Source organism: Lemur catta, chromosome 5 (genome assembly GCF_020740605.2).
Source record: "Lemur catta isolate mLemCat1 chromosome 5, mLemCat1.pri, whole genome shotgun sequence".
NCBI lineage: Eukaryota > Metazoa > Chordata > Mammalia > Primates > Lemuridae > Lemur > Lemur catta.
The window spans coordinates 837390-863316 of record NC_059132.1 but is presented as its reverse complement, the minus strand read 5'-3'; the positions used below and the strand labels follow the sequence as shown (position 1 = coordinate 863316).

Genomic DNA, 25927 nt, shown 5'->3' with positions numbered 1-25927 from the left:
TGCCCACCTCCTCCCTCAGAGCCCGGCGGTGGCACGGAGCTCATCACAAATAATTAAAGCAGTGGAACTCGAGCGATTCCGTACTGGCAACCTGGCAGAGGGTGTGCACACAGGTGAGAAAACACAGCGTCCCCAACGCCAGGGAGCCAGCCGCACCCTCACAGCAATCAGCCGCCTGAGCACATGCAGACTCTGCAGATGAGAAGAATCATTAGACTTATGTGAAGGGGACACTACTAATCACAGCGTGACAATGGGGACAAACTGGGGCTGTGCAAGCCGACTAGAAAATAGTGTCACACTAGAGATTCTGGGAACTGGTGTCTACTGTCCCAGGATGGTCCTCATGTCCGCTTCTCTCCCCTGCCCGTATGGTGGGCTCAGCGAGCACATTGGGGTCTCTCACCCCTGTGGGTGGCCTGACCCACTTGCCTGGGCTCACCCCGCTCCCTCCCAGGAGAAACCGCTGGGGGCCCCGGGGCCTCTGCATGGCTTGGTGGCTGGCCGGGCTCCCTGGTGTGCCTGATAGGAGACAGGACCAGTATCAGTGGAGAGGGGCTTGGCCTGTGCTCAGCTGATATGCCCGCGGGGGGCCCTGACGCAGGGTGAGGCCAGATCTCAGCCACGGCGGCTGGCGTGGGACTCCCCGTCTGGCCTGTGCCTCCCCCAGCTGAGTACTGGTCGCACCAGCCACCCCAGTCCCCTCGTGGGCCTCAAGCCTTCATGGCTCAGAGCAAAGACATCTCCAGGCTGTCCCTCCCCTGACTTCTGCACCTCTCCCGAGCCTGTGCGCCCGAGAACCTCTGTGGCGTGGCTGGTTCTTACCAGCTCCAGCTGATTTCTTTTTGAGACGGAGTCTCACTCTGTGGCCTGGGCTAGAGTGCCGTGGCGTCAGCCTCGCTCACAGCAACCTCAATCTCCTGGGCTTAAGCGACCCTCCTGCCTCAGCCTCCCGAGTAGCTGGGACCACAGTCATGCACCAGCACACCCAGCTAGTTTTTACTATTTTTAGCAGAGACGGGGTCTCGCTCTTGCTCAGGCTGGTCTCGAACTCCTGAGCCCAAGCAATCCTCCTGCTGGGATTACAGGCGTGAGCCACCGCGCCCGGCCTGGCCCCAGCTCTTGCTCCCCACCGTATTCAGGGCCCAGCACCGAGTGGCTCCCGGTGCCTGCCGTGTCCAGCACTGGCGTGAAGAGCCCAAGGCTGCCCTCCCCCCGCACACAGGTGCTCAGGCCTGTCAAGCTGTGGAAGCCCAGTCCAGGGGCTTCCTCCTTCCTGGCCTTAAGAGGGTTTGAGGGAGGAGCCCCCCGTCTCAGAGCCGTTCCTACCGAGTATGAAGGCTACCACGTAGTTGGAGATCTGGCCTACGCCCACGATGACAAATACCACGGTGAACATCTCCCAGTTGACGGAGAAAATCTGCAGGAAGCTGAAGCCGGTCTGCACGGCCATGGTGGTGAAGAGAATGTTCTTCCTGCCAAACCTGCGGACACGGCAGAACACAGAGCGTGAGGCGCGCAGGCTGCTTGCGGCTGTAACTCACGGCGTGTTGCGAGCCCCGAGTCAGGCGTCACCGCAGGCTTTTCTCCCTGTCACATCTCTCCGCTTCCTCCTGTGTGGCCTCAGGCGTCCGTCTGCTCAGGAGGTGCCCTCTGATTCCAGCTTCCTTTCAGCAATGTCTGCTGGTGACCCCGCAGTGGGTGGCAGTGTTAGTCCCACATTCCGGTAGCTGAGCAGTGGGCAGCAGGGAGCACAGGTGCCATCAGAACTGTCTCCTGCCCCATTTTCCAGACTCAGGGCTCAGCTGTCGGCCTGGGAGGGAGAGGCACTCCTCCAGGGATCTTTCTCCATCACTGCCATCTAGCAATCCCGCAGAACACGTGCGGGCCGGGGGACACGTCTCCTGGGCTGAGACACCATCCCCCCCGGCCCAGGTCGGCCCCGTGGCCCCAGCCCACAGCCACAGCAAGGTTGCAGTTGGTGCTCACGGCCTGGCTCTGGCTGTGGACACATCGCAGCTGCCCCTGAGCTGGGGGTGGCGTGGGGAGGGCAGTGGTGACGGCAGCATTGTGTTTTGTCACAGGGCTTCTGGTATGAGGACTGTGCCTGCCGGTGGGGTCAGTAGACCCTCCCCATCACCGGCCGAAGCCCTGGGGGTACGAGGCAGGGTGACCGGACCAAGGCAGGTGCTGGCCGTGGGGGCTGAGGGCAGGGTCAGGCCTCCTCCCAGCACGGACTTGGCATCCTCAGGGTCGTCCCTTCTCTGGGCAGAAACAGCCTGAGTCCAGCCCCAGCCCGAGACGGGCAGCCAGTGAGCCAGGGGCCTGTCCCACCTGCCATTGCTCGCAGGGTCCTTACCTGTCCGACAGCTGCCCGCACACGAAGGAGCCGAGCAGGACGCCCACGAAGAACAGGGAGGTGGTGAGTGGCGGCTTCCAGTCCTCCTCGCACACCAGGTTCCACTGCCGAGGGAGACACACGAGGTGTGAGCCCGTCCCTGCAGGCCCCGGCCCCCCGCAGGGGACACAAGCGGCTGCCAGGCCCCTCCCTGCGCCAGCTGCTGCCCGAGTGCGGAGGGCACAGGCCCCGCAGCCCCGGTTGGACCAGCCCCTGCCAGCTCTGGGACTGGCACCCCGACACCCGCCACTCCCCTCCCCGAGACTCAGCGTCCTCTGGAAGGCGGTGACGGCGCCTACTCTGCCGACGTCACGTCACAGCAGCACGTGGGGGCCACGGCTGTGCCTGGTGATGCTCCGCCGTGACACCAAGGTGGCTTTGCCCCTCCACAAGGAGCCGGGCAGGGAGGGACGGTGTCCGAAAAGCCTGAAGAGGCAGGGCGGAGGGCACAGTCACTTGGTCCATGGGTGAAAGTTTTCTCTCCCTTATTGCAAAGTGCCCGTGGTCCCAGGAGCTCTGCGACTTCATTTTCTGAGCAGACTCATCTGGAAACCTCCGTGGCCCTGGTCCACTCCCATCTCGGCCAAGCCTGGGCCCGATTCAGGGCCCCACGGTGGGTGCCGGGGCTGCTCCCCTCCCCAGGGCTCCCCAGCTCCCCCCCTGCCCACACCCTCCTTCCCTGCTGGGCCTTTCCAGAAGTGTGGCCCCTCCCCGTGGGCCCTCCCCGTGGGCCCTCCCGTTCCTCAGGGCCTGTGGGCGCAGCTGCCCTGACACGTCCCTATCGTCCCTGTCGTCCCTGTCACGCGTCCACAAAGTGAGAGTTTCAGCCACAGTTTCAGTTCTCAGCTCTCAAGTCAATTTGGTGAAATCTCAAGGGCGGCTGCAAAGATTCCAAAGTGTGTTTAGTGACCTTTCATGTATTTAAAAAAATAACAACACGTGCAGTGAATACCTGGGGCCTGGTGGTTGGGGTGGGGAGGGGCTGTCTGTGGCGAGACCAGAGAAAGGCCCCCGTCTCCCACCCACCCCAGCTCCATTCGCCATTTGCAATGCAATTTGGTTTTTAATCCTCACAACTCCCCGGAAAAGGCGGTGGATTTAAACACGAGTTCCCATGTTTACATCACGCCCGGTTCTGCAGCAGGGAGTTTGTGGAGCTCAGCAGGAGCAACGTGCCAACAAAAGGCTACGGGACCCAGAGCAGACAGAAAGTCGAGGGGGGAGGTGGCAACGCCAAGCGCAGGGAAGGCTGAGCCCAGACCGTCTTGCCCACGGGCCTGATGCCAGGCAGGGTCCCAGACCCGGTGCTGGGTGTCCCAGCAGCCCTCAGAGGGGTCCCAGTGCCCAAGGGGTGAAGCCCCTCGGCAGGAGCACAGCTTTTCTGAGCACTGAGACCCGAGAGAACTCTCCTCATGTATTTCTTCCACAAAAGGGCCACTCTGTGATGTCGAGGACCGTGTCTTTGAGAGCACCCGGGTCCTAAAGACACAGTGAGACTCACGAGCCCGCCTGTCACCGTGCTCACAGGCCGGCCACGGCAGGACGCCAACACCCAGCTCTGCAGGAGGAAAACCACCTGGGCCAGGAACTCGGCTCTACCCCTCAGGTAAGATCCGCTGATAAATCCGAGACCGGATCCGGAGTGGGCTGCCTCACCTGAGCTCCCTGCATGAGCGTCAGGGAAAAGGGGAAGGAACTCTCTAGAACTGTCTGGCTAGATCCGTGTCCTCTGCCAGCCCACAGGTCAGAGGTGGCAGAGAGCACATTGCCTGAATTAACGGCCACCTCCCTCTAAAAATACCGGCCAAACTTCAGGAAAGAGCGTGGGGTCTGTCCCGGACACACAGGTGAGCAGTTGAGGCCCCAAAGCCTCAGGATGTAAAGGGTGACCCACTTTGCAGAAGATCAAACTGAGGCTTTGGGACGGGATTTATCTGATGTCATAGCAAGTAAGTGGGCAAACAGAGAGCCCAGTCTCGTGCCCGTGTCCTGCTTGGGACTGTACCCTAAAGGCAGGACAAAATGAGCCTGTTAAACATGATCCCCGACACTTCGTCGAGGAATGTGACCCCAGGACCCCCCCAGGACTGGGGCAGACAGGCCTCCACCACAGGCTCAAGCTTGGCGGACGTATTTATCACCTGCAGCTGAGCAGAAAAGCCCCTCCGGATACATCTCTCCTTTGTGGTTTCCAAGTACTTTCCCGTCAGGACTTGGCCGTAGGGGCAGACAGACGGATTGAGAGACGGAAAGGGAGGAGGGAGGCTGTCAGATGCGGAGCCAGGCAGGGCGTGAGCGGTCGGTGGACGGGACTGGCTCCCTAATCTGCAGACCCCCTTGTTCAAAAATTACTGAGAATTTCAAGACGGCAATCGCAGAGCACGGAAACCAAGCGCGGGCTCGTGTGACTGCACAGCTGCACTCCCACCGCGCTGGCCCTGGAGTGGGTTAGGCCTGGCCTCCTGGGGGCTGGAGCAGGGGCGTCCTGGGCTGGGGCCCTGGGAAGGCTGAGGTGACTGCCAGCTCCTGTCACCCTCTTTCCTGGAGGCTGAGCAGCCACTGCTTTGGGTCCACCTCCCTCCCGGAAAAGGGGCCCAGGAAGCCACCGCAGCGTCATCTAGTGCAGGAGAAGGCCCTGTGCACGCAGCGGCCGTCTGTCCCAAGCCCATGCGAGGTGCTGTCTGCCTTTGGGGACGCCACTTACAACCAGCGGGGCAAGGCAGCTAAACCCCATGGCTGCCCATGGCTGGCTCTAGGGCTAGGTTCTCCCTCGTGGAGTTGTTGTGCCCAAGAAGGCTTTTTGGAAAGCTGCCAGGGGCCTGGTCTTAGGACACAGGATTGGCAGACAGAGTTCCAGCTGGGGCTCGTGGGGCTGGGGTCCGTCAGCCGCCAGCCCAGAGAGAGGCCCTTGACCCCCAGGGGCTGTTCTCGGGGAGGCAGGCCCTGCATGCCCTCAGCCCCTTCGGGCTTGAGGGGTGTGTCTTAGGGTCCCGCTAGCCACGGCCCCGAGAGTCCCTGTGGTTAACAGTGACACGGTAGGCCCAGTGGGAGACAGTCCTTTCCTTGAGAGGACAGAACTGTCCCTGGGGGTCCCTGCACATGTGAACACATGCACACACAAACACACATGCACAGCGTCAGCTCAGAGGCCGGTGGTGGCTGTCCTAGCGAGGAGCTGGCCTGTCCTGGGCTGAGCTTCTCGGCAGACGCGAACATTCCCCAAACACAGCTCACCGCCCGGCCCCAGAGAGGTGGGACGTGGCTGGGCCGGGCTGCGCATGGGTGGGACGCTGGGTGTGCTGTCCCCGGTCACTGTGCTGGTCCCACCCCCAGGGGCTCAGACCAACGTTCTCCCGGCAGAGCAGAGCGAGCTCCGGGTGTTACAGTTGGGCCCTGTGGCCTTCGTCTCTGCTTTAAGAAACAAAATCCAGGTCCCAAGGTCATAGGGTATGGGGGGCCTCTCTGGGCTTAGAAGAATATGCCAGTCACTCCTCCTCGTAGTGACAGTAACAGGAATGACAACCACGGTGTGTTGGGCGCTCACCGCGTGCGTGTGTTGTCTCACGGAGTCGCCGAGTCGCCGTGGGGAACGGGGACTCCTCTCAGCTGACACACAAGGAGACGAAGGCACGGGCCGGGCAGCAAGCGGCGGGTTGCCCGGTGAGTCCACTGAGCCCTGACAGCAGCGCCTGCTCCGGGCCAGGCTCCGCGTGGGGCGCAGGGGAGACGCGATCCCTGCCCTCCCGGGGCTCGAGGTCGAGCACGTGCGTATGCAGGGGGTATGCAGGGGCCCTGCAGCCCCGGGCGGGGCAGGCTCTGTTCCAGGCCGCTTTGCCGTTGTGTCTGGCTGGAGGAAAAGAGGCGCCGTCTCCTCGTCCTCCTCCATCATAAGGACAGAGTTTTAAAGCCTGAATCATCTGTGTAATCGTATTTTTGATGGCCAATACACAGGGCTCGGCACACAGTGGACGCTTAACACGTTGTTGACGAATGCATGTCGAACAATTAGGAATAACAGAAAATCAGTCTGGAAAATGTCTGGTTCCGGGCTGGGGAGTATCACGCTGTACTTTGAAAATCACCCTCACCTTGAACTCTGGCAGTTTTCACTTTTGCCAAAGCCGTAAAGGATCGTAAAGATAAGCGCAGCTCCTCTGACCTGCTGGAACGGAACACTCTGGAAGGCAGCCTGGTGTTGGGCAAAGAGCACAGGTCCCTCGGGTTCTGCCACTTCTGGCTGCGTGACTTCGCTCACTCAGCGCTGTCAGCCTGCTTCTTGTCTCCAGAGAGGTGACAGTAACACCCGCCCTGGGTTTGCTGTGCACCTGGGGCAGGAAACGTCAGTGGAGTGTCGCACACATTATGGGCCTCATTAAGGGGCAGTTGCCTCGCCCGTGCCTGTGTCTTAAGCAAAACCAGGACTTGGGGTGGCGGCACGAGTAAGTAAGGCAGGTTGTATTTAACCTGACCAGGCAGAAGAAATTTTAAGAAGTAGAAACTCTTCCATTCCATTACTAAAAACTACAAACGCTCTTACCACAAGGTATAAAATCCCTTTAGAAATGCACTTCAATCCCAGAGATGACTGTGCATGAAAAATTAGCAATGGTCCGTGTAAGAATGAAAAATAGATTTCTATCGTGTCTTCTCAAAGTTATCCTTCATTCCAGGGGGAAAGAAAAGTATTAATAATAGTTAGTTAATAATAGAATATACATCTACCCCAGTTCCATCTTTATAACTTGATTGTGATTTAAAGCTAAAAATTTCATGATCATCTGCAGAAACAAAAACAACAACAAAAAACTCTGGCTATTGAATTCTTTTTGTTTATAACAGCTTTATTGAGATATAATTTACATACCATAAAATTTACTCTTTTTAAAGTGTACAATTCAGTTTTGAGTATACTCACAGAGTTGGGCAACCACCAGTATTATCTAATTTTATTTCTATATTTCTTTCCTTATTTATTTTTGAAACAGGGCCTTTCTTTGTCACCCAGGCTGGAGTTTAGTAGCATCATCATAGCTCACTGCAATCTCAAACTCCTGGGCTCAAGCGATCCTCCTGCCTCAGCCTCCCAAGTCGCTGGGACCACAGGCATGCGCCACCACGCCCTGCTAATTTTTCAATAATACTTTTTGTAGAGACGAGGTCTTGCTGTGTTGCTCAGGTTGGTCTTGGACTCCTGGCCTCAAGTGATCCTCCTGCCTCAGCCTCCCAAAATGCTGGGATTCTAGGCATGAGCCTCCACACCTAGCACAGTATCTAATTTTAGAACATTTTCATTACCCTTGAAAGAAACCCATTACAGTCACTCCGTTATCTTCTCCCAGCCCCTGGCAGCCACTAATCTACTTTATGAGTCTATGAATCTGCCGATTCTGGGCATCTCATATAGATGGAATCATGCCATATGCGGTCTGTTGTGAGTGGCTTCTTTCATTTAGCATAATGTTTTCAAGGTCCATCCACGCTGCTGTACCATGTGTCAGGACCTCATTCCTTTTCATGGTTGAATAATATTCCACAGTATGGGTAATACTGCATTTTATTTATCTGTTCACCAGTTGAAGATATTTGGGTTGTTTACACTTTTTTGACTATGAATAATGCTGTGAATATTCATATGCAAAATTTTGTGTGGACATATGTTTTTATTTCTCTTGGGTGTATACGTACCCAAGTGGAATGGTTGGGTCATGTTGGCAAATCTATGTTTAACCTTTGGGGAACTCCCCATCCGCTCTCCGAAGTGGCTTCACCATTTTATATTCCCGACGGTGATGAATGACACTTGCTATTGTGTCTTTAATTTTAGCCATCCCAGTGCGTACGAAGAGGTAGCTCATTGTGGTTTTCATTTGCATTTCTCTAATGACTGATGATGTTGAACATCTTTGCACTGAGTGCGTTTATCAGTTTCGGGGGTGCTGCCATCCTAACAGCAAGTTTTCTGCTCCATGAACAGAGCATGGCATGTTTTTCCATGTGTTTAGGTCTTTTAAAATTTCTCTCAATGACATTTTGTAGTTTTCAAGGTATAAGTTTTGCAATTTTTTGGTTAAATTTATTCCTGAAGAGCTTCCTTTAATATTTCTTGTAAGAAAGCTCCGGTAGAAACAAATTCGCTCAGTTTTTGTGTATTTCAGAACGTCTTTATCTCCTTTCTGGGAGATGGTTTTGTTGGGGATGTGATTCCTGGCTGGTAGCTGTTTCCTTTCAGCACCTAGACTGCGCCAGCTCTGCCTTCTGTTTTCCGTGACTTCTAACACGAAGTCAAACGTTAATCTCACTGCGGTTCCCTTGTACATAAGTCATATTTCTGCTGCTTTCAAAATTTTCCCTTTCTCTCTGTCCTTCTGCAGTTTTACCATGATGTATCAGGATTGTGTAGATTAATGTTTCCCAACAAATTTGGGAAGTTTTCAGACATTATTTCCTTGAGAATTTCTTCCTGCTCCTCCCTCTCTCCCCCTTCCTTCCAGGATCCCAGCACACACGCGTTCTGTGCTAACCGGGCTCCACAGTTCTCTGAGGCGCTGTTCATTGTTTTATTCCTCTTTTTCTCCTTGTTCTTTGGATTGCACAGTTTCCAATCCTGTATCTTCAAGTTTGTGGATTCATTCTTCTACCTGTTAAGGCCCTCGAGTGGATTTTTATTTTCAGTTATTGTACATTTTTACTCCAGAATTTCTATTCAGTACTTTTTTATACAAATGTAATTTCTATCTCTTTATTGGTATTCTGTCTTTGGTGAGATATTGTCATTATACATCCTTGTATTTTATTTATTTACTTATTTTAGAGAGAGGGTCTTGCTGTGCTGCCCAGGCTGGAGTGCAGTGGCGTCATCATGGTGCACTGCAACCTCAAGCTACCCTCAGCCTTCTGAGTAGCTGGGACTACAGGCACGTGCCACACGCCTGGCTAATTTTTTTATTTTTCTGTAGAGACAGGGCTTTGCTATGTTTCCCAGGCTGCTCTTGAACTCCTGGCCTAAAATGATCCTCTCACCTCTGCCTCCTAAAGCACTGGGATTCGGGAGGCCACGGTGTGTAGCCACCGTGCCCGGCCCCTTCTTTTACTTTTAAAACCATGATTCTATTACTTCTTTGAACATATTTATAACGGCTGCTTTTAAGTCTTTGTTAAACCTGACATGTGAGCCTTCTCAGGCAGTTCCCGTTGACTGTTTTTTTCCCCTTGCGTGTGGACCATATTTGCCTGTTTCTTTGCATGTCTTGTAATTTTTTGTTGAAAACTGGGCATTTCAGACAATATATTATAGAAACCCTGGGTACTAATAACCCCCCGTCTCCATTTCCTTGATCTTTCTATTCAGCTGCCTCTGCTGGTATCTCACCCGGCCTTAAGCTCGTTAGTTGCCAGCCGGTCGGTCACTTTATTGATTTCAGCCACGTCCTGGAGCATAAATTGTCCCATAGTCTAATCCAATTGAATTCAAGCCCCTTTCCAGGAGTGGTTTTTGCGGCAAGTCTTTAAGATTTGTTCTAACTCAAAAGGGCTTCTCTTAGCTGTTTGTTTCTCTGGTTCTTTCTGGTAAACCGGCTGCCCTGTGGGATAGCTGGTTATTCTAACGGAGCTACCAGAATCCTCTCGGTTGCTCACCACCCAAATCTCCGTGTTTTCAGGAGCAATCTTAGGCCTGGCCTTCCGCACAATCTGTTTCAGATAAAGTTAGCTCCTGTGGGGACAGTTTCGGCGTTCTCTGTACTTTTGGACTCTCTTTCCCCCTGGGCAAAATCTCTGAGCCACGGCTCCGAAGCTGTGGGCAGGGAAGTGGCCCATTCCCCTCAGGGTGACACCTGCTTTATGGGCAGGACACTGGGTGGAGGTGGCAGCCTCTGTTCTTTTCGGCTCGGCTCTCCTGCTGTGGAACCTCTGCCCTGGGAATGGGCTGGATGAGGGAGACCAAGGCCCCGACATTCCTGACCTGCGGCACCCGGGCAGAGCCGCCGCGGTGAGAGGGGAGGCAGGGGGGAGGGCGAGGTCCTCCAAGCTCCTGGTTGCACCTGGAGGATGGGGGGGGGGGGGGAGCGGGGCGGGGCACTGGCGGTCCCTCTTGGTAAAACTCTGTGTCCTTTGGGAGCTGAGCGGAGAGAGAGCTGCTTTCGTGGCCACACCCCCCAGGGAGGCGCGTCCCCCCTTCTGTGCGGGGAGGGCGGGGAGGGAGGTGGACGCGTTGTGACGCAAGTGACACAGACTCCTGTTCTTACCAAGAAATAGACTTTCCTGAGTAAGTGTGTCTTCATTTGCTGCCTGTCCGCAGGACAGTTTCCAGAGACTGTGTGTGTGTGTGTATTTTATATGCACAAAATTTCCACCAGTTATGGTGGCTTCGCAGGGGGCAGGGCTGTGGAGCTCCTCACGCCGCCATTTTCGAAGTCTGAGGATCTTTCCGTGTGCTGATTTATTTGTATTTCTTTGGGAAAATATCTATGCTCCAAAAGGGGCAAATGATTGTACCCATTTTAAAATCAGGTTGTCTTTCACTGTTGAGTTGTAAGAGTTATTTTAATATTCTGGATACAAGTCCTTTATCAGATACGCGATTTGCTGATATTTTCTCCCATTTTGTGGGTTAATCTTTTTTGGCTATGTAATTCTTGTACTTATATTTCCATTTATAAATAACTGAGCCAGGAGGCTGCTAAACCTTAAAATGTCCTGTCTTTCTTTCGATTAGAAGTAAAGAAAAAGCCACCATCGGTGGAGAAGCCGCAGTGCAGGGTTCTGCGGTCACCAGAGGCTGAACGGAGGCAACAGAGCCAGTGAGTCTGAGCGGGAGACGGGGTGGGGGCGGGAGGGGCCGCTCAGGGCTCGGCTCTGCCCTTGACCCTGGCATTAGACCCGCCACAGCTCCACCAGGCTCCTCGCTGAGGTCGTGAGCACATGGCACGGGGCTGCGCCAGCCACTTAGCACGGCGGGAGCTCTGGAAGGTGCCGCTGTGACCTGCCCCCGGCCCTGCAGACACTGAGCAGGACCCGCCAGCCCTGGGCTGTCTGTGCCTCTCGCCAGGGCATGCGGCCCAGTCCAGCCTTTCCCCAGAACCTCCATTCTCCCCACCCCGTCTCTGTTCCCAACGGGGGCCCTTGCCTTTCTTCTGGGCTCTGGAGAGAGGCGTAAGCCCACGCTGCAGCTTGCGACAACACGCAGGCCTGCATTTGCCTAAACACACACGGGTGCATCCTGCCGCAGGGAGGAACTACAGTCCTTCCAGAGGCCCGGGCACCAGAGCTCCTCCGACCAGCCCTGCCAACGCCTTGTTCTCGTCAACACGCCACCTTGGACTCTGTCTGAGGGTTCTGCTGCCCACCGGGAGGCACAAACAAAGTCTGTGTACCCAGGAACTTGGCAGCAGGTGCAGGTGAAGCAGCCTCTGGACAAAGACACACTCAGATCCCTGGTGTCGGCTGCAGACGACACAACTGAGAGGCAACAGGCAAACTCTTCCGGGCGAGGCGGCTGATAAACAAACAGGGAAGCTCGTTCAGGCCGAGCAGGGCGAGCCCCTGAGTCTGCTCCCTCTGTTCTCCGGCGAGATCTGCTTTCTAAAGCGTTGACTGGAAATGAAAGCCTCGCCGGGACTGGCCGGGGCTGGAGATGCTCACGCTTTATCCCCTTTGGAATCTGCCGGAGGGACTTGGCTGAGCACCCGGGGTACTGTTCAGACTGTCCCAACAGCCGGGCTCCACGCCAGTGGGCAGCGTCCCTGCGCCTCACTCACAGCTCTCCCCTTTGTCGGAGCCCCCCAGACCCCAGGGGAGGCACATGCTTCAGAGCTGCCATGTGATGTCCCAGGCGGTGGCCGGCCACGTGCCGGGTGCCACCTGTCTCGTTATGCCCTTGCTGGCAGCTCCCAGCAGCTCAGCGTGACAGGGCTGAGCCCTCAGGCTCCTCCGCATCCCTGGCTCCCCGGGCTGTGGGTGGGGAGTCAGTACGTCCCACTGTCTCTGCCCTGACCCCAGGCCCCAGGAAAGGTGGCATAGGGCTGGTGCCTGCGGCGGTCCAGGCCCTTGCTGGAGGGTCTCTCACACTTAAGGGCGCGGCGGAGCCATCCGCACCTGCACCCACAGCCCCCGGACGACACAGCCAGCTGCAGAAGAGAACAGAGGTACAGGCCGGGTGGCGGCGGCAGCCCTGTCTCGGGCCACTGTGGCCTGCCGAGAAGGCTAGTCCTCAGCACACAAGGGTCCCCTAGGGCCTCTGGAGCATGAGGCCTAGGGACATTGGTGTCCGGCTCCAAGGTGACTGCCTCAGTGTTCCCAGCCCGGGGACTAGCGGGTCAAGGCTACCTGTTGATGTCCCATGGGCAAAGAGGACATGCTTGTGGCAAAGGCCAGCCCATGCTTAGACGCTGGCCAGGAGCCAGGCTCTCCTTTGCTGCTTGCCCGGTGGTCCCGCCGGTGAACGGAACCGCTAGAGAGCAGGGCAGTCGCTGCCCTTCCTGCTCCCTGAGCCTCAGGGCAGGAGGCCTGTGAGCTTGCGCACACGTAGGGCCTGTGCTCTCTGGGGTCTTGGCACTGAGGGGCTGTATGGGCGCCATGCCCATAGAGACCGGGGTCTGGCCACCATGGTGGGTCTCAGTGACAAGGCCCCCATCAGCAGACAGACTGACTGGGATACTGGGGCCCTTCTTTCTCCAACAGGAGCTTCAGCCCCAACCCAGACCCCACTAGTCCCTGCGCCTGCCCAGCCGCAGCCCAGCGGAACCTGCGCTACTCGGCAAGCCTGGCACTCCTGCACCGGGCAGGCACGCCTCCCCCAGGCCTGACTTCAGAGACGGATGCAGGACCTTGGTCTGGGTTTTTACATCCTTTATTCTTTTTTTTTTTTTTTTTTCTTTTTTCTTGAGACAGAGTCTCACTCTGTTGCCCGGCTAGAGTGCCGTGGCATCAGCCTCACTCACAGCAACCTCAAACTCCTAGGTTTAAGCCATCCTCCTGCCTCAGCCCCCCGAGTAGCTGGGACTACAGGCATGCGCCACCATGCCCGGCTAATTTTTTTGTATATATATATTTTTAGCTGTCCAGATCATTTCTTTCTATTTTTAGTAGAGATGGGGGTCTCACTCCTGCTCAGGCTGGTCTCCAACCCCTGACCTCGAGCGATCCTCCCACCTCGGCCTCCCAGAGTGCTGGAATGACAGGTGTGAACCACCGCGCCCGGTCCTACATTCTTTATTCTTAAAGTGAAAAAATAACCTGGTCTCAGCTGGAACAACTAGAACAGCAAAATAAATAAGGATAGTATTAGATTATAACTGAAGGAATAAAATAAATTTGCATGAGCCTGTACTGACATAAGTTAATAGTTGCATAAATTAATGAATGGATGTGGAGGGGAAGCCATTCTTTTCAGAAGTCCAATTCCCAAATGCAGGAGGAGGGTGGGGACTGCAGAATCATCACTAGGCAAACGCCAGCGTCACAGTCGCTTCAGTCAAGGTCTAGTGATGAATGTTAAAATCAGCAGGTAAAAATTTAGGGGACACAGGATTTTATATGATCGCAAAGTATCTCCCTTAAGATATTTATTACTTATGGAGGGAAAAATAGTAACTGTATAGTGGAGAAATCCAGAAGACATCGACCTAACTAGGTGATCAAGGTAACATCACCAGTAATAAGATACAGCGATGCCCTGAGGATATATCATCATTTCCGTGGTATTCTAACCAAAAAGCACATAACTCAATCTAATCATGAGAAAAATTACACAAACCCAAATTGAGGGACATTCATCAAAATAACTCTTAAAAAATATCAAGGTCATGAAAGATAAGGGAAGACTGAGGAAGGGTCACACACTGGAGACTGAGACATGACAGCTAAATACAGGGTGGAATTCTGAATCGAATCCTAAAAGAGAAAAAGGACATTAGTGGGAAAACTGGTGAAACTCGAACAAGGTCTGTAGTTTAGTTAACACTATTGTAACCAATGTTAACTTCTTCGTTTTCATAAATGGATTACAGGTATTTAAATTGTTAACATCAGTGGGTATATGTGAGCTCTCTGAACTATTTTTATAACTTTTGTCTAAATCAAAAATTATTTTAAAATAAAGTCTAAAAAATAATTTTCATCCTCCAAGACTGAAACTCTATGCCCGTTAAACAACTCCCCTCTCCTCCCTTCTCCCGGCCCCTGGCAACCACCATCTGCTTTCCATTTCTGTGAGAGTGACTACTCTTTATAACTCATGTAAGTAAAATCATACAATATTTGTCTTCTTGTGACTGGCTTATTTCACTAAGGGTAATATCCTCATGGTTCATCCATGTTGTAGCCTGTGTCAGAATTTACTTCCCTCTTAAAGCTGAATGATATTACAACATTGTATGTATAACATTGTAACATTGTACGTGCACGTCACATTATGTTCATTCATTCGTTGATGAACATCCAGCTTGCTTTTGCCTTTGGCTATTGTGAATGGTGCTGCCGTGGACACGGGCGTTCAAATATCTCCTTGAGACCTTGCTTTAAATTACTCTGGACATACAGCCAGAACTGGCATTGCTGGATCATATGGTAAGTCTGTTTTTAATATTTTGAGGGACCACCATACTATTTTCCACAGCAACTGCACCATTTTAAATTCCCGTCAGCAGTGCACAAGCGTTCCAATTTCTCCACATCCTCACCAACACTAGATATTTTCTGTTTTTTGATGGTGGCCATCCTCGTGGGTGTGAGGTGGCATCTCACTGTGGTTTTGATCTGCATTTCCCTAATGATTAGTGACTTGAGCATCTTTGCATATGTGTGTGTCCTCACTGTACAGATAAAGAAGCTGAGGCTTTGAGCTTAGATGTAACCTGCCGAAAGTCAGCCAGGTGGTCGGTGGTGGAGTCACAACTGGCCCTTGGATCAGTCTGACTCCAGCATTCCTTGTGCCACCACCCCTCTGGGAGAGCCACCGATCCTGCTCACCCTGATGCCCACTTCCTCCTCCTCCTCCTGACCACCACTGCCCAGTGGCTTTTATCGCTCCCGCCGCCGGAAAGGAAGCAAGGAAGGGAAAGTGCCGAAAAAGCAAATCCTGCTGCCTGTGTGAGTGTGTGCCCCTGTGAACACACCGGCAACCGTGTGTAGCTACGGACCTGGAGGCCTGTATCTGCCCCCATCCCCAGGTGAATAAACCGGTGAAGGAGTGGCGAGCAGACAGGTCAGCCCAGCTGGTAGGGACGGCTGCAGCCAGGGGGCTCATCCTCTGTCTCAGGTGCTGATGACACTTCTAGGAATCAAGGTAGGATGAGCTGCCCTGGCCTTAGATGCTCCCAGGCCAGGCTACGGGAAGGGGGTCAAAGCCAGAGAAGCGCGGCCACCTCAGGGCCCAGGGCAGGCACCGTGCTGCCGCCTGTGGGGAGGGGTGTGCAGGGGTGTCCACAGGCTGAGCCCACTCCCACAGGGCCTGCAGTCTCCACAGCCACATGCCTGGCTGGCCACCGTTCTGTTGCAGAGGGGACTTCCACAGTTTGCTCACTGGTCTTTTTGCTTTTCATAGCAGCTAGAGTAGGCTCTCTCTGAAAACACAAATCTGGCCTTGCTTAGAACCCTTACTATTTCCTTGCTGTCCTCAGAATAAAGTCAATTAACTCCTCAATATCCCTACAAGAGCCACTATCAACTGGCCCCTGGGGGAATTTCTAGTCTTACCTGTCCTCCCTTGAGCTCCAGCCACCCTGGTCTGTGGGAATTCCACCCCCAGAATCTGCCATGTCCTTTGCCTAGACAGGTACCACTCATATTTTCAGACTCAGCTCAAATTCTATCACCCCATCTTGGAGTATTTCGTCACCTTGTTATCCCACAGAGAGGGTAATTTATTTACCCCAGGCCACACAGCAAGCCAGCCAGGGTTGGAAATCGGGCTCCAGAACCCCACTGCTACCCAGGGCTGTTATTAGCACCTTTTAACACAGCATCTGAGCTCTGAGGGCAGGGCCCGTGCCCAGCACAAGGCCAGGCACAATGTCTGATGACTGTCACATTGTACAGCGGGAAAGGGCTAGAGGACCAGCAGGGGCCACTCTTAGGCTCTTCTTGGGAGAACACAGAGCAGAGGAAGGGCTAGAAGCAGGGAAATCCTACCCACCTAGGCTGTGAGGATGCTCCCGCCAGAGGCAGGGTGTGCCCTGATCCAGCATATCCTGGTCCTTACCAGACATGAAACAGGAAAAATAGCGGGAGCAGTGTGTCCTGATTCCTGGAACTTATGAAACCTGCCACCAACCCCTTAGGATGCTACGGGGCTGGCAGCACAAGCTGTAGTCCCTGCCCACCCGCTGGCCCTATGCTCAGAGGAGTCTCTGTGGGTCCGCCCCGCCATGCGTGCCCTGGGGCCAGGGTTGTGCCTTCTCTGCTTCCTTGTACCCAGCCGGCACCAGCAGGCCCTTTGCTTCCTTTCGGAGAAATTGGGGCCTGGGGACAGGACCCCAAGCTTCCCCACAAGGTACGTGGCAGAGCGGGACGCGTCCTCACACCTCCAGAAGGCTGTGGCCGGGAACAGGCGGCAGACGGTTCTGTGCGTCTGCATCTCCGCTCAGCAGAGTCGCTCACCCCTCCTCCCGCCCCTGACAGGAAGGTGACTCAGGCTCTCTGTCTGGGCAGCCGGGGGCTGGGCCTCCCCAGGGCAGCATCTAGGCCCTTGGGAAACTTCATCTATTGTGAAACTCGGAGAGGAAAAGGCAGTTGGTCACAACAGTCTCTTCTCCATCACCCCCTTCCTGGACAGAACCATCCAGGAATGGGCCCCGAGCGAGACCTGCTTGTCCTGCCCCGTGGAGCGCGCACCTGTTGCTAGAAGCACAACCGGGCAGGTGTGAGCGGGCGAGGCTGGCCCGGGCGCTGCAGGGAGTCGAAAGGGGGCTGACCCGGTCCCCGCCTCGGCCCCAGAAGGGGCGGGCACCCACCTCGGTCACGATGGTGGACAGGTAGACGTCCCGGCTGAACTCCCAGCCGTCCAGGCAGCGCTCCTGCTCCAGCTGCTCCAGGTCCACGTCGCGCCCCGGCTCCAGCCCGAGCGCCGAGAAGTTGGCGATGGCGGCGAGCCGGTAGCGGCGGCAGCTGTGGGGCACCTGGCGTCCGTCCTGCAGCCGCAGCGGGACACTGTGGTTGCGCCACGCGCCGCTCAGGTTCGCGGCGTCCGGCACCCGGCAGCGGTGCTCGGGGGTCCCGGCCAGGAACACGACCGACATGCCATTGAAGCCGTTGGGGATGATGCTGGCGCTGAGCAGGAAGAAGATGAGGCGCTGGAAGGGCCCCCACTCGCCCAGGAGGGCGATCACCTCGTCGTAGTCCCGCATCTTCCCGCCGCCCTCCGCAGCTTGCAACAGGGGTGGTAAGAGCTCGCGGGACAGAGTCTTGGGGCGTCCCCCGAGGGTGTCAGCGCGTTCCGGGGCTCGGGCTGGCTGCAGGGCTGGGGCGCGCAGCCGGGGCCGCTCCCGGGAAACGGGCAGCGGGGCTGGAACGTTCCCAGGAGCTCGGAGCCAAGCTTGATGGCACCGCGGGACCACACCCCCATGCCAGGCCGGGCGCGGGGGAGGGCGCGGCGGCCGGGGCGGGGCTCTGTGCGGGCTCCGCCTTGGGCTCCGCGCCCCGTGCGCGCAGCTCCGCACCCACCGGGGCCTCCAGCCGGCTCCGCCGCCCGCGTGCGCAGGAGGAAGCGCTCGGCTTTGGAGAACCGGGCTGCCCCGGCCACCCCGGAGCGCGGACCTCCCAGACCTGTGCCCCAGTGGGAGGGCGGGAGAAGGGAGCAGCCGAGGCCGAGGTGCAAGGTCTCTGCGAGGTCGCCCCAGCCCTGGCCCGGGGCAGGTTCCCTCCGCGGTCCCTTCCGATCCGGAGTCGGAGTTCAGGCGCCACACGCGGGACACGGACGCGCGAGTCAGTGGAGTCGGTTCCGGGAAAGCTCTGCGCGCGGCAGGGACAGGGGCGCGTGTGCCGGCGCCCCGCGCAAGTGGCCGGCAGCGAGCGCGCTCCGCACGCGGCCCGGGAGGGCTCGAGTCAGCACGGCCGGCGGCGCCGGGGAGGCGGCCTCAGGACAGCCGGGAGCCTCCCCTTGAACGGGGGAGACAGGCCCTGGAGGGGACGAGCAAGGTCACAGCGCGGCAGGGACAGGCCCAGACCGAGGGGGGGGGGGCAGGGCTGCCGGTTGTCCCCGGACCGTCCCGAGGTCCTCCTGGGGCTTCCAGAGAAGATGTCAGCCCCGCGCCTGCCTGTTGCAGGAGCGCAGTCACGGGGGCGCCGCTGTCTGCCCGGTTCTGGTTCTGATCGTGTCGCTCGCCTCGCGGCCATGGGGCCTTTTATCAGGGCGCGTTGCCCAGCCTGCTCCCGCTGGAGCGCTGTTGTTCGCAGAAGGGCCGCCCCCAGCCCCAGGTCCGGGGACGGAGGGAGGCAGAGGGGGAGAGGGAGGGGGAGGGGGAGGGGGGAGAGGGAGGTGGAGGGGGAGGGGGAGGGGGAGAGGGAGGCGGAGGGGGAGAGGGAGGGGAGGGAGAGGGGGAAAGGGGAGGAGAACCACGCCTCCCCCCGCACTCCCAGCCCGCTCTTTTTGCCCGCTTGGTGGGGACCTAAGGTCCTTCTGCGGCTATTCCAGCCGGCCTGGGGCTGGAGCCTGGGTCCTGGGTCCATGAGCGGACCAAATCGACAGGCTGAAGAGCCCACCTCTCTGGAGGTTTTGCCCCAGTGTGTTTGCTTCTCTAGACCCGGATTAAGAGGCCAAAGGACATATCTTTTTTTGGGGGGGGAACGGAGTCTCACTCTGTTGCCCGGGCTACAGTGCCGTGGCATCAGCCTCGCTCACAGCAACCTCAAACTCCCGGGCTCAAGCAATCCTCCTGCCTCAGCCTCCCGAGTAGCTGGGACTACAGGCATGCGCCACCATGGCCGGATAATTTTTTTCTATATATATTTTTAGTTGTCCAGATCATTTCTTTCTATTTTTAGTAGAGACGGGGTCTCGCTCTTGCTCAAGCTGGTCTCGAACTCCTAACCTCGAGCGATCCTCCCGCCTCGGCCTCCCACAGTGCTAGGATTACAGGCGTGAGCCACCACACCCGGCCATGGTTGATAATTTTAATCACGTACTGCAAAACGTTGTTTAGTTCAGGTGCCTTTTTTTGGCTAGCCAGCATTTCTCTATGGATGACACAGTGCGTAGACTCACAGCCAGAAGTGACCTCCTTGACCCAAGTAGTGAAACCAGAAAGCCACCAGTCATGGCAGCCGCTCCGTCCGTGCATAAACCGACACAAAATGACCAATTCAGTTTTCCTGAATTGTCTCACCAGGACATCTGAGCACTTGCTTACTCCTGCTCACTAGGTCACGTTAGCGTGATGTCACCAATACAGTGGACCACCATGATGTCCTGTGGAATACTGAGACAACAAACGTCACTAAGTACTTTGTTGTAACAGAGAGAGGAGAATTAACATAACCAGGGCAAGAGATTGAGTATGTGCTGCTATTATTCCCACATCAGAGCAAACAGCTTTTGCTCCTCCTTACGGAAGGATATTGAGAAGAAAATTTTTGATGTTGGCACTAATCTCCGCAATTCTACCCAGGGTGTGGTTTCACTTCTGACTTAATGAATCAGTCAGAAAGGTGGGGTAAGTGTCAGGGGCTTCCCTTTAGCACTTCCACCCACAGTGGCTCTTACTAGGACAGGGAGTAAAATGGTAGGGTCCTGCCAGCTGCTAGAACTAGTGTATCTCAGTTTTCTACTTAGGGACTAGGGAGACAGAAGAGCGCTGTCTTCAGACTCGTTGGATCTGTTTGCATGAGAACTCCACTTGTCATCTGGCTTTCACGAGCCCCCAGTTTAACTGGGGGACCGTGATAGAGTTTCCATCCCCCAGCACTGATGCCAGCTCACACTCTGCCCAACCGCCCTTGAAGGTCTGGCTCCTTTCCTTCCTCCTGGCCAGACTCACTCGGGTAGAAGACCAGAGATTCCTCACGGGGAAAGATTGAGCAAATAATCTCATGTGTACTTCGGGTAGCATTGGAAGATTCTTCCATAAAGAGACTTGGCCTTCCCTTAAATCAATAGGCTCTGAGCCTGAGAACTGGCCTAGATCTGGGAAATTTATGAAGAAATACTATTTTCCACTGTGGCAGCTGTCATCTGCCTTCTCATTAGCTCTTGATTTGGGGGACGCTGTTGTTGCCATTGTTACAGTCAAGTATCACCTGCTCATCTGCCGGTTTAGGAGGAAGACCATGGTTTATTAGCCACTGCCACATACAGACCCTGTGGGTCCAAGCACGCTGGCTGCCACTTTGGTTTTGTGGTCATGACATCCACCCTGCCTCTGCTGCTTAAGTGTCACCATCCAGCCACTGCAACCCCAGAATCCTACCATCCCCACCGACACTAGGGACTCCTCACCCTGACATTCTGTGTTGCCTTAGTGAGGAGAGTTTCCTCTGACCTTCCTTGGCAAGACAGTCTTGGGCAGGTTCTCTGGTCTTGCGTGATAACTGCGATCCAACTTTCTCGTCCTCCTGAGCCTTTTGCCTCCTTTGACACTCTGCCAAGGAAGTTCTGGCATCTTTAGCTCATTTCTGAAGGCTATAATTGTGTGTCAGGTTTCAAGATGATGGTTTTATGTTTCCTTGCGTGGATGGTAATCCCTGAATAAGGAGAGTGCTTCCAGATTAATAAACACTCATACATGTTACCCCCGTTCCTGCCGGAATGTAGGTCCTGTAATTTTCCAACGCACGTGCTGTTTCCTTGCAAATCAGCCACCGCAATTCCCCACTCAGGCCGTGCTGACACCTGACCCAGTTGTCGGTCTGGAGGCAGTGAGGGGAGGTCGGGAGGAGCTTTAGGAGAGTAGCATCGTCTTTGGGGCTGCTTGCCTTAGGAGGAGTCTTAGCCGGGATCCCAAGAAAGGAGAGTCTCTCCTACAGCAAGGGGAAGACAGCCGCTTTTGCTAGCCTTGAAGGTTTAGGGGAGTCCGTGAATTCAGAATTCTCACAATAATCTACCCAAGTGTTCCCATTCTGTGGTCCAGGGTTCCACACATTTCCTATCAGGGCCATGACTTCGTCACAGGAAACCCCTCAAGGCTGCGCATACAGCCTTTTCTGTGACTCTCCTACCCTCACGGTCCAACGGGGCTTGATTTCCTGTGCCATCTGCCTCGTGGCCGCAGGGAATCAAGGTCTCTTTCGAGCTGCCGTGGAGGCCTCCTGGCTTTCACAGTGGGCCTGGATTTGACAGTTGGCTGACCTGAGCCTGTCATTTTCTTTGTTTGGGGCTGCTAAGCAATTAACAAAAGCCAGTCAATTTTACAATCCTTATAATCACCATTGTTCTCATATGTTCTGAAAACCACTATCAGGCTTTCTCATCCTTGCCACTATCACAGTTTTGGGCAAGAAATTATTTGTTGTGGGGAACTATGCTGTGCATGTCAGTGTGTTTAGCAGCATCTCTGGCCTCTGCCCACTGGACTGCAGCAGCACACTCCGCTAGCGATTAAACATATCTCCAGATAATGCTAAACGTCTGCTGGGGGTAAAATTGCCCCTGGTTGAAAAAAATCACTGAAACAAACCAGTGCTTCACCTTCCACTTGGATCTCATTCTAACCCACCGCGCAGGGGAGTGTTGGTCACCGGTGCTGCTTGCCAGGGGTTTTACCAGCCCTTTGCCAGCAGCTGTGGGGTCCTGGTCTCTGTTTGAAAGGTGAGTGATCCAGCGCTAGGTCCCTTGCCTGCAGGTCTGCTTTCCACTCCTGCGAGCAGCTCTTCTAGCCGGGGTTTCCCCCTGAAGACAGAGTCTGATCAAGGGTCCGTGCGTATGTGAGTTATTTGGGAATGGATCTAAAGGGACAGTAGTAAGGGCCCGGGAAGAAGGGAAGCCAATCTAAGTGCAGACAGAGGCTCAGACCGTAGACGCCTGTCTGCTCTCCCTGCCCTCTCTGCCGACATCATGCTTCAGTTCCTGCTGGGATTAACTTTGGGCAAAGTGGTTGGAATGTATCTGGCTCAGAACGACGACATACCAAATCTGGCTAAAAGGCTTGAAGAAATTCAAAAGGACTTGAGCACTGAGGACAGACTCCCTAGTCCACGAGACCGACTCCGGCACTGCCTTCTGGGTGCGCTGATGCTCCTGCCCTTGAGGCCTCCTTCACCATCCGAACCCTGACCTCTCCAGCACCCTCACCTCTTCCCACACCCTCCTCCCAGCAGCTTGGGAGATTCCAAGACTGGAATTTTGGTGCTAAATTAGTAAACATGACCTTTAATTAGTAGTCTCTCCCTTGTTCTTTGGAGTTTCTACTACCTTTTTTTTTTTTTTTTTTTGAGACAGAGTCTGGCTCTGTTGCCTGGGCTAGAGTGAGTGCCGTGGCGTCAGCCTAGCTCACAGCAACCTCAAACTCCTGGGCTCAAGCGATCCTCCTGCCTCAGCCTCCCGAGTAGCTGGGACTACAGGCATGCGCCACCATGCCCGGCTACTTTTTTCTATATATTTTTAGTTGTCCGGTTAATTTCTTTCTATTTTTTGGTAGAGATGGGGTCTTGCTCTTGGTCAGGCTGGTCTCGAACTCCTGAGCTCGAGCGATCCTCCCGCCTCGGCCTCCCAGAGTGCTAGGATTACAGGCATAAGCCATCTACTACCTTTTGTCAAAAGAAGAATTGATGTTTTGTATAGCTGCTCAGATACAAATAATGCTGATTTCACAGTTTAACAATTAAAATAGGTGCTTGCTAAACATTTGGTACTAAATCATGTTGTTTCAAAATAACTAAGTTAATATATAGAAGCCAAAAAAAAAAAAAAGAGAGAGAGAGAAAGAAGAGTATGGCATCAGGTTGTTTATAGCTGTGAGAAACTGGGGGACCGGGTCTCAGAAATGCCTGTCTAAGGTTTAGAACTAGGGAGCTGGAGGTGCGTATTTGGGAGTGGTCTTGGCTGCAGAGTTCCCGAGGCCCTGGGCATGGGTGGGGTTCCCAGGGGCAGCACCAGTCGGGGTCCCCGGTTGCAAGCAGGCTCACAGACCGACAGCAAAGCTGGATACCACAGGGATGCACGGAAAAAGTCTGCTGTGGAGACGGCTGCAGGTGTGGGACTTAGAGCGCAGCCCTAATGGGACAGTTTGCTGAGGATCTCGCCCGTAGGGGAGGTGGCAGCCCTTGACTGGGCCAGGGTGGCCCTGCTCACTGTCCTCCCCGACCACGTCCAGTGGGGCTGAGGTGAGGGCACAGGAGGGTGGAGCTCTGGCGACTGGCAGCTCTTGAGGATGAGCGTCGGGAGTGGAGGAGCCAGGCCAGGGGGAGGCTGAGGGCTCAGCGGCGGGCAGGGCGGGCACAGAAGCACCTGAGCAGGCTGCGCACCCTGGAGGAGGATGGGGCTGAGAAGTAAGAGTCTTCCCCTTTGGGGGCGATGAGGCCGCTCCGGGCTGTCTCCCAGCAGTTCCGGAGCCACTGAGGCAGTGAGGTGAGCAGGGCAGTGGCCCATTCAGCCAGGATCGTGATGGCAGGAGCAGCGAGTGGCACAGTGTGGGGGGCGGGTCATCCGCGCCAGAGCTGGTGATCAGGTGCTGTGAGCACCGGCCCTGTCCACACTCAGATCCAAAGCTTCAGGGTCACCTTGAAGGGGGTCAGCCCAGCTCCCACTGTCCCACGCCCCGTGGAGGGTGGGGGCCCAGCCTGTGTGAGAAGTCGGCAGGTCTGAGCCTGCGCTTGGGGCCACTCCAGGGACCTCACCATGCGGAGACAAGTCAGCAGTTGGCACCCTTCAGGAGCGGCCCGGTCAGAGTCCCCAGAGCGGTGGCAGGGCCAGCGAGCCTCTCCCGGGAAGGGGTGCGTGCCCTTGCCCTTGGGCTTGGCTAAGGAACGTGTGAGCTCATCTATAAAGTGGGGATAATAACCAAACTTTTTTTTCCGGTAGATATGAGGATTAAAGAAGAATAATATCAGTTCACTGAGGGCTTGCAGATGAAGACCTGGGACACGTCACATTTAGCTCTTCGTGTAGCTCTTACCCAACTCCCTTCCCGTCCTCTGAGGCTGCGGCTGTGCTCTGGGTTCCAGAGCAGCTGGGGGTCCCCCCTCTGCAGCCACGGTCAGGGAAGGAGCTGGCGCCCGTCGGGGGGGCATCAGCCTCTGAGCTTGGCTCGCAGGGGAGCCAGACCCACGCAAGGGCTGGTGACTGGGGCTTCCGGGATGGCGTGGCTGAGGCCGACCCCAGACCCTGCAGGGACCAGTGAGGCCTCCGGCAGCCTCTGCTGGGATTTCCAGTCTCTGCCTTCCAGCCACAAATGGGTCCATGTCAGACACTAGCAAAGCTAGTCTGGTTTCCGTGGGGACCCAAGCAGAGTTTCCCAGGTGTGGTAGGAGGGCACAGGACACTGCTTGCTAGTAGAGAGACCCTTTTAGGAGTCCCACCTCCATTCAGAGGTGCTGAGGGAACAGTTAGAAACACAGACGACCGTGTGGGAAAATGATAAACCAGGAAGCCACCCAGGACTGTGAAGAGTAAGGCAGGGGCTGACCTGGGGTTCAAGGACAAGAAGCTGTCACCCTGGGTAAGAACGAGTTGTCCCGGACGGCACTGGAGTGCACATAGCTGGACAGGAGGACCCAGAGCAGGAGGGGGAGGCCAGGTGCTCCCTGGTCCTCCCCAGGTGGGTCCGAGGGGCTCTCGGGGCCCACAGCCCAGGCCCCTGGGCATCACGGTGCAGGTCACAACCCGCCCCCACCCCCATCCAACTCGGCACTCACAGCTGTGAGCCCAGGCCAGGCCACTGCACCCCCTGGAGGGGCTGGGTCCTTGGCCAAGAAGGCAGGGCTGGCGGGGAGCAGCCATCTGGGCTCCTCCTACCCTCACCCCTTCCTTTGGTTCTCAGGGAGGAAGGTAAGGATAACAAAGCTCACTCAGAGAACCAGAAGGTAGCCCTCAGCTGGTTTTTTCCAGCCTCCTGGCAGGGTCCAGGAAGCCTGCAAGAGTCTCCGCAGAGCCCGGGGCAGGGCTGTCTGCAGAGGTCAGCAAGGCCTGTACCTCACGGGGCCTTGTGAGCCAGGATTTGGAATTTAGACTTTGTCCTAAGGCAGTGAGAAGCGAAGGAAGCGTTAGTAGACAGGAGTGACACAGAGTTGTATTTTAAAAACCTCCCTTTGCTGTCATGTGGAGAAAGGATTAAGGGGCCAGACAGAAGACAGGGAGGCCAGGTGGAAGCTATTATACTACCCAGGCCGGAGACGGTGGGGCCTGGATCGGGGCTGGAGCTTCGAAGGCAGAGGAGGGTGGAAGGCTAGTTAGGAATTAGGGATGAAGGCAGTCATGCCTGTTAGCTGGTCTCGCTGCTTCCACCTTTGCCCTCAGGGTCTATTCTCCATACAGGAGCCAGAGTCATCTGGTTAAAGCATAATTCCAGGTCATGCCACCCCCCCAGCTTCCCGTCTCAGTGTAAAAGCCAAAGTCCTCACCATGGCTGCAGGGAAACAGCCTGTCGCACAGCAACAGTGACAGCA

The 25927-nt window shown here is 55.7% G+C and overlaps 1 protein-coding gene across 1 annotated transcript in view; it reads right to left on the bottom strand.

Annotated features, from left to right (window-relative positions):
• SLC22A4 (solute carrier family 22 member 4) overlaps nucleotides 1–17907 on the bottom strand; it is a 39756-nt gene extending 21849 nt beyond the window's left edge. Inside the window, exons 1-3 of the mRNA XM_045550742.1 lie at nucleotides 17347–17907; nucleotides 2360–2463; nucleotides 1330–1484 (exon numbers count right to left, since the gene is read on the bottom strand). Of these exons, the coding sequence (XP_045406698.1) occupies nucleotides 1330–1484; nucleotides 2360–2463; nucleotides 17347–17739 (652 nt within the window). The 5' untranslated portion in view covers nucleotides 17740–17907. The remainder of the gene's footprint in view (nucleotides 1–1329; nucleotides 1485–2359; nucleotides 2464–17346) is intronic.
• Between the last annotated feature and the right edge of the window lie 8020 nt (nucleotides 17908–25927).